This window comes from Ipomoea triloba, chromosome 9 (genome assembly GCF_003576645.1).
Source record: "Ipomoea triloba cultivar NCNSP0323 chromosome 9, ASM357664v1".
NCBI lineage: Eukaryota > Viridiplantae > Streptophyta > Magnoliopsida > Solanales > Convolvulaceae > Ipomoea > Ipomoea triloba.
The window spans coordinates 6605022-6618117 of record NC_044924.1 but is presented as its reverse complement, the minus strand read 5'-3'; the positions used below and the strand labels follow the sequence as shown (position 1 = coordinate 6618117).

At 34.9% G+C, this 13096-nt stretch overlaps 2 protein-coding genes across 2 annotated transcripts; both read right to left on the bottom strand.

Moving 5' to 3' along the window:
* Positions 1 to 546: 546 nt before the first annotated feature.
* LOC116030379 (prosaposin-like) lies at positions 547 to 3767 on the bottom strand. The gene is made up of 6 exons (XM_031272610.1): positions 3619 to 3767; positions 2955 to 3068; positions 2171 to 2343; positions 1475 to 1672; positions 1078 to 1137; positions 547 to 900 (listed from the first exon to the last, which is right to left on the bottom strand). The coding sequence occupies exons 2-6, from the start codon at positions 3061 to 3063 to the stop codon at positions 736 to 738; spliced, it is 705 nt and encodes a 234-aa protein (XP_031128470.1). The 5' UTR covers positions 3064 to 3068; positions 3619 to 3767; the 3' UTR covers positions 547 to 735.
* A 631-nt stretch (positions 3768 to 4398) lies between these two features.
* Positions 4399 to 6965, bottom strand: LOC116028490 (WEB family protein At2g38370-like). Its single transcript, XM_031270209.1, has 2 exons — positions 6525 to 6965; positions 4399 to 6213 (listed from the first exon to the last, which is right to left on the bottom strand). Exons 1-2 carry the CDS (start codon positions 6783 to 6785, stop codon positions 4594 to 4596), a joined length of 1881 nt encoding a protein of 626 aa, XP_031126069.1. The 5' UTR covers positions 6786 to 6965; the 3' UTR covers positions 4399 to 4593.
* Positions 6966 to 13096: the final 6131 nt, after the last annotated feature.

Genomic DNA, 13096 nt, shown 5'->3' with positions numbered 1-13096 from the left:
AAAATCTTTTATACTCAAAACATGAACATCCTTTTCTTATTACACTTAGATTATTTTCCTTGATTTCCAACCGGTTATATTGGCCCATCTTCAACTATCAAGGTCGTAAAACCAACACCCGGGACCAGGACTAAGTATATGTTCTATGGACTATGGGTGATCCCCTCCCATTCCAAAAAAATATGATGGTTTGTTGATTGAAGGACTCAAATGGGAAAATCTTAAATGTTTAAGTTTCTTACTTTAAGAATCTTAGACATCACAAAATTCATATTTTTAGATCTCCTCAAAGTGGATTCTTATGTCCTATATTGCCAGCAAAGACAGCAATTGCATGGTGTGGGGAAAAACTATCTTCCTCATAGAATTCAAACTACTTCATATTTAGAACTTACAAAAATATTGAAGAGTAGGAAAAATTATTCTATATGTACTTTCGTCTCACCTGACATGACAAGATAAGATTAGAGTGTCTATCACAAACATTCTATTTCATCCCATCATGTCAAGTGGAATGGAAGTTTAAGAATGTAATCAGTAGCAATATAATGTCCAAGAAATATTGTGAATCTTCATAAGAAAGATTATCGTATTGTACACAGAGAGTACTGGTATGAACACTTTACACACATAATATGAATCTTCTTCGCGTGTATACACCACACGAGTAGGCGAAGAAGCAAACAATAGTTCACAGTCGTGGCCGCTAAGGGGGTATGGGGAAGCTTTGGTTTTCTAAGATGCAGAATGCATCAAAGCATCTGTCACTGGCAACGCCTGTTCTACTACGGCTGCAGGGGAATCACATGCGTGAAGAATGGTGCACACATCGGTTGCTTCTAGGAACTGCTCGGCGTTGATGAGGATGACGGGAGCATATTCGAAAACCAGTTTCTTACACTGCAAAAGTTGTTATGAAACGTGATTAATAAAGCGCAACTTGTCAGCAACAGACTTCTTAGATGTCTATTCTCCTGGATGGTTTACTTTGGTTCCAAGCACTTTCTATGATCATAACTATCAGGATGCATTAAAACTTAAAGCGTAAAATGGTTACAGATGTTCTCGGATCCTCACCTTTTGGGCGTAGTTCTTGGCTGAATCACATGCCTTCAGGAGCAGCTCGAGTACCTCTAACTGAAAATTACAAGAAAACGACTTCAAAATCTTGTGAGCGGATATAACCAGCGTATGTATATGTGTGTACACAAATGGTGCATCTAGTACTTAAACGAAGGAGTTTTCTTCTAACGCGAGGGGGCATCCAGCTCACTTATGTTAAACAAAATCTCATGAACATGCACACAAGTGAAAATTTGAACTTCCATATGGAGTCATAAGAAAGTCAAGCAGGTGTTGTTTAATTTATCACTTATCAGTTCAAAACAATGACAGCAAGAACCATCATGATGCAGACTTGTTAACTAATAGGAACTGGATCGTGGGTTAGATATATATAGCCCAGACAGCGTACCTGAGTGTCGGGATCTTTCAACTTCATTAACACCTCGGATACAGCATAATGGCATAAATTGCAGGTATTGTTAGAAACTTGCTGAGAAATGAAAGCAACTTTTTGACATAGGGCAACTTCTTGACAGAATTGTTGAGGCTTTATTGATGAGAGCTCTAAGAAGAAAAGAGGGCCATAATAATTCACCAATGTGACGCACTGCAAACATAAATTCGAAGAACTAAGTAACATTAATTTCAGTTCATAATTGCAACAAGAACACATATACACGTAGCATATCAATGGTTGTGAATTTTTAAATCCTTAGCCATTGCGCAAAGCTCGTATCATGAGTCGTTTTCTACTGCCTACACAGCAGACACTTACCACGGTAAAGAAGGGTATGCTTTCAATAAGTACACATTTTCTTCATGTGTCATCTTGTATTAAAAACATCTTACTGCAATCCCATGTGTGATGCAATCATAAGAGTTCATTGTTTTACTCAATTATTGATTTCAGATTAACTTTAAACATTTTGTTGCGATTTGAGACTTCAAATCTTATGTGAGAGATTGGATACCAGAATGACATCATTCCCTAGTTATTCTTCCATCTCTAGGAACTCAGTAAACAAATATACAGTAACCTTGAATGATATCATTTCGAAATAAAAGATGCATACTTAATAAACAGTTAAAGCTCGAGCACAAATACCTGCTGCTTGTAGACACGCAGCTTAGCGCAAGACTTAAGAAGGAGACCAATAATCTCTTCTTGAGTCTTGTTATTATTAAGGTAATTGAGTGCCTGATTTGTAAATTCTTCGCACATGGTGCAAACTATATCATTTCCCTTGGCTACTTTTACAGCTTGAACTTCTTGTCTCTCTGCATGTCGGTCAAGCAAGAATTAATGTATTTCTACTATTTATATATGACAATTACATTTCACTAAGATCACTCAGAAAAATGTATAATCTAATAAGTATGCATTGGAAAGGCAAAAAGAATGGAGGCAATCAAAATCCAGATCTTGCTAATGTTTGGTCAAACAAATTAGTTTGTAGGATCATGTTTTCGTTTAGACAGATAAAGTAGGCTGGCAGGCATAAACAAACAAATCTTCAAGGAATGATTTTTAAGTTGAATGAGAAAGACCTAAATATGTTTTAAAAATAGGAGTACTGAAGAATAATACAGAGGATACAGCGATGTTCATTATGAACTTTCAGGTCTCCATGAGATGATAAGGTGTTTTTCAACGAAGAACTGTAGTAGTTGTTTTCCACTTGTTAACAAAACCATAGAGATACCTTACGGCCCCTTACCTTATGGACAAGCGGCCAGATTAAGGCCAGAACTGATGATTAATTCTAGATAAAAGGACCAGCTAATTTCATACTTGTTTCATTATAACTGTGAAAGTTTTCCCATAACCTTACAAGCACTGATAACCATATCAAATCACAGATCGCAAATCTCAAGAATTCAAGAGCTACCTGGAATATCTACAGTTTCTGTACTAGGGACAGAGCTCGCCAAATCTCTGGCACTACAGCACCAGCTAGCACCTAGTATGACAAGAACTAAGCAAACCTTCATATCCATGCTGCCTGAAAAGAAAAGAAAGACCACTTCAGCTGACCCGATAACCAAAAAACCCACACAAAAAGAGGAATTCTTAAATGGCCGGTCCTTCACTTTTCGAATTTAATTTTCTAGATGAATTAAGGATCCGCTGGATAGATCGGAGCCAATCTGCAGCTTACTTCTACCGAATCAATTAATCCACGATGCTAAAACTCAAACAATCTTAAGCTTTTCAAGATTTTTGGCCTTGAACTGAGTAATTCGATCACAGTATGGAGTTGAAACATCAGAATTTCCAGTACGATTACGTAAGGACTCAAATATTTCCAAGTCAAATATGTGAATCTTGCTAACGATTGACCTAAAATAATTTTGAAAACTTATGACGATCACCTCCTCCCATCTCCCGAAACTCAAATTCATAAAATCAGTTCACTATCAACAGAAAGATCATAGCCTTATCGAAAGTTAAAAATATTTAAACAAGATGAATAGGCAAATAAGAAGCCATCAAATCTGTCCATCTGTGCAAGTATGGAAGGTAAAGATGCATATCTGCAGAAAAGATCATACCTGCGAAAAGGTTGGGGAGAAGGAGAGAGAGACGACTGAGGCTTTCTTCAGCTCCAGAGAATAAACGCAATTATTGTCTGCTTCGTTGGCTTTATCCGTTCGGGAAGCCTCCCCTTCTGGTCTCACTTTACCAGCGTAGACTACCAACTTGTAGGAGGATAAATCTCCAACTCTCAATTTCTACTCTCTTACTTTTTACTCTAGTAATAATTGATAAGTTATTCTTATTTTAAAGAAAAATATTTATATTAAAAATTTAAATAAAAGTTTTTTTAAAAATATTATATTACTATTGTTACAATGTAATATTTGCTAATAGCTATTTTTTCAACTTACTGTGACCTCTCATACAGTTAAGAAGTCCAAGATCCCAACTTCCCAAGTAGTATTTTCCTATTATTATTTGATTTATTTTGATGTTCCGTCTTTAATGTGATAAATGTCATGTTTGACATAGTAATTAAATGTGGAGTATAGAATCAAATTTCTATAATAATATAGTAAATATGGAGTATAAAATCAAAATTCTATAATAATATAATACCAAATAGTGAGAAGAACTATCGTTTATTAATAAAGAAAATGTAACATGACTTGTACATTGTATCTTATGGGATTGGAGAATCAGGAGGGATGAGATAACTTGTAGAATTAGCAATCCAATAAAAATCCAAAGATTCATTGTCTAGACTGGGGATATGATACAGACAGCTCAGGCTAGAGTAAACCTGTAGAATTAGCACTCAAACAAACACAGAATACATAAATGGAAGAATCCCATCCTAGATTAAACAACATAGTAAGTAAACTAGTCTCAACATAATTACATAAACGGAATTAGCAATCCAACAATACAATCCTAGATTAAACAACCATAGTAAGTAACTAGTCTCGGGATAATTACAGACACTAGGCATCATGCATTAGAAAGGAAATCCGTTTTCCACCACAGATGGTTCAATCACCTGTTCTCTTTTACACACTGCGGCATCTATAACTTGGGGTTTGCTTCTTCTTCTTGCTTTGTTTTGTCACGAGAAGAGAGATGCGTGAGAAGCCGAACTTCTTTCTCTTTGCTGGGGGTTGCTGCTGTTTATGGGCATTCTCCTTGTCGTCTTTTGAATTGGTGAGGCTGCTGTTTGTCTTACCGAGCATTTGAGCCAGTGACACTTTCCGCTTTCCACTGCTCTTTTCTGCCAGAATCCCATTTTCAAATTCTTCGGCTAGTTGCAACTTCCTGCTCAGTATTTGACCTATTGAAAGGGATGATTTCAAAACTGGTTTTGCCTCGTCAGTAATGAGAGTGAGACCGTTCACATCAAGGAGCTGAGAATCTTTACGGTGTTGAGTTGAGTAAGCGTTCTTGAACTTGGTTGAGTTCTGTATAGAACGTCTTCTTTGACCACGTTCAGACCTCCACTTGCGCAGGGCTTCTTCCACTTCCAGCTTACTCCTATTTGCTGCCTCCACTCTACTCAGTGCTTCTTCTAACGCCTTCTTGCTGATTTTAACTTCTTCTGTGGCTTCCTCCACTTTCTTTAAGATTTCTGTTGTTGAGACATTTGCTTCATCGACTAGAAGTGTTGCATCTACGACTCTCCTCTTGCAAGATTCTTCTGAGTCTCGAGCTTTGGAGGTCAAAGATGAGTATTCCTCAAAGCTAAGTGTTATGCCCTCCTCGGGTTTTCTTTTCAAAGCTGTAAATGAGTTCTCCGTGTTTGACAGGGCTTTGATCTCCGCAAGAGCAACAGCCTCGGAAGCTCTAGCTGCTTCTTTCATCTTTTTGGCTGCAACCAACCTGATCTCAGCAGTCTTAATCCTCGTCTTTGTTTGCTCAATCTCAAGCATGGCTCTCAGAACCTCCGACTTTGCAGCCTCTCCAATGTTCTTACACTGGTCGGTCTCGGAACTCAACCTCTGAAGTTCCCTCGTGACATCCATGTAATCACAAGAACCATCTTCACAATCTTTCACCAGCTGCAATTTCTGCTTGGTTTGGTTTATCTCTTCCTCAAGAGATGAAACTTTCGCAGTATTTGAAGATAGCCTCTGTCGAGTCTTTTCCAGGAAGACTCTCTCTTTCTCAATTTTCTTGTTGTATGATTCAACCGTAGCACGAATTTCAGCAAGGTCATTGGTAGTCCTGCTTAAGTTCAGCTTAGCTTGCTTCAACTCCAACAAAACCGGCACTGATACAAACTGCAGGCCAGAATCAACGACTCCCGGAGCTGAAGAAACACACATATCAGAACCACCATTAACATTCTCATCACTTTCCTTCTCTCCTAACTCGAATGCAGCATCTGTATCAAGAGAATCACCGGTTTTTCTTCCATCGATTCCATCAACATTTTCATCACCATCCTTCTTATCGTCTAACTCAAACGCAACATCTAACTTAGCTTCAGAGTCTGCATTAAGCGAATCACTGAGCTTAGATGCCTCCTGCAACTTTACTTTTAGTTCTTCCACAACATGCTTGGCACTTTCTAATTCTTTAAGGACATCAAATGTTTCCAATTCTTTGGCAATCAGATCCTTTTCCAACTGGGCAGCTTGTTCCTCCACTTTCGCAATATCAAACTCCTCAGCACCCTAGATTTATCCAGCAAATATATACAATCAAAGAATTTTTAAGGGGAAAAACACCCAACAAGGCAAAAACACACATGCAAAATATGAAATGGGATTCCACCTAAACTACCTAGCTAGGCTAAAGGTCCCCAAATGCAGTTCTTTTTTACAAACATGTGACAGGCACTCCAAAGAAAATTTGCTGCTCTACATATATACTGCATTAAGCAAATTTCTACTACTTTCTGATACTTGGAAAACATTTAAGTGAAAAATAAACAAGCAAAGAAAAGCTTCAATGCCGGAGTTTAGCTAGAGAGAGAGAGAGAGACCTGAGGGGAGTTGGGGGAGGGTTTCTGGGAGGCGGGTCTCCAAAAACCGATTCCGCCGAATCGAGAAGCGGCCTCCTTGACGGACTCGAAGGGAGCGGAGGTGTCGATCTCTGCCCTGGAAATCGGCGTTTTCTGCTCCTCCGGTGAAAGCACCACGGGGTGAGTAGCAGCAGGGCGCAATGTGGGATCGGAGTGAACCCCATTTTGATTTTGGGGGTTGGGTCCAGTGGGATCGGAAACATCAAGTACAACAGCGTCCATGAGAACGAAGGGCTAAGATAAAGCGGAAGACAGTGAAGACAAGAGGAAAAACAAAGAATGCGATGAGGAAGAAGAAGAAGAAGACAGAAAATGGTGTGGGGTGTAGTGAAGTGAAGTAGGGAGTAGGGAGCTAAGAGGGGCGGGCGGTGGACCGTTGGGTATTGGGCAGTGTACCGTTGGAGAATTCCCGTAAAAGACCCATTCCCACTCCCACTATAATAATAAGCTTTTTCAAGTATTGGAGGGAGGGGAATGCAATTTCAATTTCATTTTCATTCTCTACAATACAAATATACAATTATAAGGAAAAAAATGTTTAACATAACAACTCAATCACACTCAAAAGTATAATTGCACAACTCAATTAAAAGAAAATATAACTAACCTCTCTCCAACAAGTCAAATTGGTACAATCAAATCAAATTGACTAATTCTATCAGCTTCATAGATAAATGGCCTTTAACAAAAAATTACCAATTATTTTATTCATATCAAGCACCCGAAATTAAGAAAATATTCATTTCTACTAATGAAAATATGTCTTCTAATGAAAATGAAGAAAAACTCTTCGTCTACGGACAAAGACATAAAAAAGTTCTTCATCTCACGTGACGTAGACAAAGGGAATATATTTTTTTCCTTTTAATATTTAATTTTTTATAAAAAAAGTCAAACTCAACCTTCTTGTTTAAAAAAAAAATTACTTTTTTAAAAATTTTTAAATGTCAAATCAATAATTTTATGTATAATACTGTACAGGTCAAATTAGTTTGATTACACAAATTTGACTTGTTTGATGAGTTAATTCACTTTTTGAATTGAACATTTTAATTGCATTTTTATGTGTAGTTAAGTAACTATTTTAAACATTTTTCTCAATTATTATAATATAATTTGCAATATAAGAAAAATTCTATTGTCCCAATAATCACAAATATATTTTGTATCATCACAAATATATGGTTTTGACTCGTGTTGTGGGAACAAAAGTTGAATGTACTCAGTAAATATCACTATTAATGACAAACATAATTCATAAATAATACGGAGTATAATTAATGTTTGTTTGCAAATGACATCGTAATTAAGAATTACTCCGTAGATCCGTGTAATTAATTAGTGTGTTTCATAATATAATTAGGTAAGGTAAGGTATGAAATGGAGAAAGATGTTTTCCGACCACGTGAGACATTACAAATCATTTGTCTTTTTGTGACTTCCCAACGGTTAGATATTGATGCTTTCCCTTTTTGTCCTCTCCTTTACTTTACGGAGCTCCGTATTGTTATGATGAAGCAGCCCACCACTCAACTCGCCAATTATAAAGGCAGTCTTTTTGTTTGTAAGCCCAGACCACTCAGGCCCAATTACATTACAATTTAGCCCAATTACACTTGATTACCACTCCGAGCCCATCTAGAGAACGACGGCAAATTATTGCATGGACCATGGTCCACACAGCTGTGTGGACCAAAAATAAAATGTACATTATTTTTATACTAAAGGTACATTATTTTTGTACTGTAGGTACATTATTTGACAGTATATATCAAATAATGTACCTTCAGTACAAAAATAATGTAACCTAAAATAATGTACCTACAGTATAAAAATAATGTACCTTCAGTACAAAAATAATGTACTTTTTATTTTTGGTCCACACAGCTGTGTGGACAAAAAATATAAGGTACATTATTTTTGTACTAAAGATACATTATTTTAAGGTACATTATTTTTGTACTGAAAGTACATCTGTGTGGACCATAGTCCATGCAATAATGATTGACTACAGCTTAGGCATCCACCACGAACCATAACTATTTGTGGAGTCTGCATATGACACATCACACATCAACTCTCTTGAGAATTGATATCTCCTCGAACTATCGTTAACAACAATCTTATTGTAAATATCCTACAACCAAATATTCTCATTTGCCCACCCTCGTCATGTGCCTAGCAAGAACCATGCATATATCCTCCATAAAGATCACACAAAACGCTTTTTTTTTTTTCTTTCTAATTATCTTTGATGAGTAGGGTATGGTAGTCGAGTAGTCAGCCCTAGAGTAATCTGACAGTCAAACTCAGACAGAGTGCTTGGCTGTTAACTCTCGACATCGAGCAGAGCAAAAGAGTTGATGAGGAGGAGAAATCATGCTCTCATTTAAGCGCAACATTATGAATTTTTGAGGGCGTTAATAGCTGAGATTCACAAGAAGATTACTTTCCTTAATGTCACACTTTTCTTTTCTATATTAGAAAGACAATTTGTTATTTTAGGAGGTTTGATTAATTGACGGGAGACTTGCAATATTAAATGTGAGGATTACTTTCTTATTTGATCAAGACCCTCATATGACTGATTAAGAAAGAGTGAAAAAAGGTTCCAATTCTGCAAAATATGATGCAATAAAAGCTTTTCTGCTCATCATAGCTTATTATTGCATTAACTACTCTTTTTTTTTTTTCTACTTACTTTCTTTAAATATCCGATTGATTGTGTTTGCTTATCAATGACCATCCACCATGAAATCAAGAACCGTAATACAACAAAGCATCTGGACATTTACAAATTTTCTCTCTCAATATAGAATATCCAAACATTGTGTAAATTAGAGTTAATACCACAAATGGTCCTCTGACTATTAGACTAGTACTCGTTTTAGTCCTCGACTTTCAATTCGACCACAAATGGTCCTCTGACTTTCATTTTTGACAATAAATAGTATTCCGTTAAGATTTCTGTTAAATAGGTGTTAAATCTAGGGGTAATATCGTCAAATTGATTAATATTATTATAATTACTTCTTTTTGAGAATTATATGACACCATAATTAATTTCAAACATTAATAAACATTAAGTTAATAAATATAATAGCAAAATGGACGTGACAAATCACATAAACAAACAAATTAAAAAAAATTTCATGATTACTGTTCGCAATTTGTACTTGATTAATTATATTAATTCAATGGTGGCGACCTTCAGTTATGTCCCAAACAAAATGTTTGATCGATTAATGAAGAGTGAAAACTATTAATCATCCATGTATGAACAGCCATGAAAATTATGGAAACAATGTTTAAAAAAAATTCTTCCATTTTAATCTGTTGGTTAAATTAAAAACAGATAGCTCTAATATTAAATTTTTATTTTGTACGCATAATTACAAGAATAATATGTATTGTCTTTTTATTTAGGAGTATTTATATTTGTTAATTTTTCATTTTATATTTGTTGGTGAAAAATTGTAAACATTTTTATTTTATGACAATTATATATATCAATTTGACGATAATACCCCTAGATTTAACACCTATTTAACAGAATTTTTAATAGAGGACTATTTGTGGTCAAAAATGAAAGTCAGAGGACCATTTGTGATCGAATTGAAAGTCGATGACTAAAAGGAGTACTAGCCCAATAGTCAGAAGACCATTTGTGGTATTAACTCTGTAAATTAGTATCCCGGATGTCACAAATTGGGATACCCTTAGGTCCATGCATGCCATACCCAATTTGCAACATATACAATTAGACAATTTGACATGTCTATACTGGCCGGTTTATTGTTTCCGGGTTATGGTGATCTCCTACCACGGATGGTGCTTTGTCAACTGTCATGCTATCATTGCTGCTTTGACTCTTTACATGACAACTATTTCTCCACTTTAATTTGCACCAGTTTTTTTCGCATATATATGCATATATTTCCAAAACAAGACAAACATATAACACCAATTAATTAATAAATATATTTAATACTATTAATAAATGTGTTTTTCTATGACAACTAAATACAACACTCTAAATTATTTAAAAAATAAATTACCCTAATCGCAAAAGAGGTGGGTGAGTTGATACTCATATCACAAGGTCATCATAAGATTAATTTTTGCTGACGCTTTATTTGTCGAGCTTGTTGCCCAAAATTTTTTTAGTGCGATTTACCATTCTCTCTCATATATAATTTACATACTATTACACAATAGTAAAGTTTATCTAAAATACACCTTCAAGTAGTGATTGCGATTTTTATTGACATCTAAATATAAAACTAAATAAATTACCCTACAAAAGGCGACAAACTATATCATAATCCCAATAGAATTACTCTATTTATTGTTACAAGATGACCACTGACATAAGGTTCAATTTTAGTATACTAAATATTCATTTTTAGTACATTAAAAGTTTATTTTAAGTATATATTTAACAAAATGAAGTTTTAGGATACTAAAAATGAATGTTTATCTGGTTCACACTATGATTTGCCTAAAATTAGTACACGAACTCAAGGAAAAGGATAAGAGAGACTTGTTATATTACAAAATAATCCATTATCATTAGAAACAAAGAAGACAATTACATGCTAAAAATCTGGTGGTTAAGTGACATAACTGTGGCTCTAATCAAGTGAGAGGTCACAGGTTTGAACCCCAGTGGATGTTGACTCTTTGTTAAAAAAAAAAGGAAATTACATTATATTTACTCTAGGGCCTAACCTCCAAAAATAATGGCATATACAAAAACAGATTTATACATTTGGCCTAACCTTATCCGTTAGTTAGCGCAAGTAAGATACACATCATACTTGTACAAGTTATTATTCTTGGAATAAGAGATAGATCAGATGAAGCTTCCAATACTCATTGGAGAACAACCAGTCCAAAACGTAACAGGATGTTTGGTTCAATGTAGTTTAGGTGGTGTTGAATTTGAATTCAACGAATTTACAAATTACTGCGTTTGGTTGGAGGGAATTGCAATTCAGCCGAATTGCAATTCCCTCCCTTTGCTGATTTACAATTCAGGCCCTCACCCTCAGAATTACAATTCAGCGGTTGTTGGGAGAAAATATGGTGCTGTGAAGACAATATTACCCCTCTCATCTCTGGTTCTGTTTGGCGCAAAATAGAAGCAAAGCAGAAGGCAGTTTAGCAAATGGTTCTGTTATCTTATTATCTCATCTCCATCTGGTTCTGTTCTCTTATTTCATTCTCATCTCTATCCCATTTTAAAATTCTTTATTATTATTATTATTATTATTATTATTATTTGTATTATTATTGTTATTATTATTATTATTATTATTATTCTGTATTATTATTATTATTATTACATAAGGGCATTTTAGTCATTCTATCACTTATTACCTTTCAATTCCCTGTACTTCTATTATTGCATACCAAACACTGTAATTTCAATTCTTACCTTATTCATTGAATTGCAATTCCACCGAATTACAATTCTTTTCCCCCGTAATTCCCTCCTCCCAACCAAACGGGCTGTAAGAATTTACGGTGGATAAGCTCTTGCGAGTTCAGGGGCAGTAAGTAGTCAGTATATAAACCTTAAAAACGTCAATGGACCTACGTACGTGCAAATAGAAAGGAGGTGAAAAATGTTTGTCTTTTTGTATTTAATTCTTGTGGCTAGAGAAGGAAATTAGAGTATGGTTCAGATAGATATGCAGTGAGCACAATAATAAGTCACAACTACTCCTAGAATTATAGCGACCTGCTTTTAGCATGGTCCATGCTCTCGTGCACCCATGTGTAGTCTTACAATAATAATATAATTTTGCATTGCTTCAATTTTTGTTCTTATTCTTAAGTTCAACACGTGTCCACACCCAACTAACACATATATTCATTATGCCATCATAATTTGGTTGTTGCAATAACTCAGAAGAATATTGGAGGAACGATCTATATATCGATTCAACGTCTCTATGAATGACCGGTTTCATAAGTTACATTGTAGGAATTTTAGGTAAAGGAGTAAGAATGTAGATGGTGTGGTCTGATCTTATTGTTCATATTTTACCACTGTTATAATCGTTCTTACAAGCAATGATGCCTTATAATATTCAATTATCATATTGGATTTCATCTAGTATAAAATTGATCGGTACAGTACAATTACCTATTTATATATATTTTATACGAATAAATTTTTCAATACTTATTATTTCTTTCCCAAAATTCAAAGTTGAAGTAATGCTTAATTGAGAGATACTGTGTTGCTTACGCGCACTCAAATCACGAATTACATATTTAGCTAAGTAATAATAAATGTTTGATCATCATTACATATAACACTTATTTCATTTGAAGTATAACTTACATTCAAAACTACTTCAAATAATACTTCTCATCCATATGTACTCATCATTATTGTACATTTAATTGAAAGGACAATCATAAATTAATTATTTTTGAAACATTATATATCAAATCTTTCACATCTGATACTATATTATTTTGGCCTTTACAAAAATTCAAATACCTACACATCAATCACA

Excerpts from the sequence above, each read along its gene's own strand:
- LOC116030379 (XM_031272610.1), bottom strand. The coding sequence starts at position 3,063 with ATGGATATGAAGGTTTGCTTAGTTCTTGTCATACTAGGTGCTAGCTGG. Across the intron at positions 2,344-2,954 it reads AGAAACTGTAGATATTCCAG|AGAGACAAGAAGTTCAAGCT; the intron begins GTAGCTCTTGAA and ends ACCGACATGCAG. Across the intron at positions 901-1,077 it reads CCAAGAACTACGCCCAAAAG|TGTAAGAAACTGGTTTTCGA; the intron begins GTGAGGATCCGA and ends CAACTTTTGCAG.
- LOC116028490 (XM_031270209.1), bottom strand. The coding sequence starts at position 6,785 with ATGGACGCTGTTGTACTTGATGTTTCCGATCCCACTGGACCCAACCCC. Across the intron at positions 6,214-6,524 it reads CCTCCCCCAACTCCCCTCAG|GGTGCTGAGGAGTTTGATAT; the intron begins GTCTCTCTCTCT and ends GGATAAATCTAG.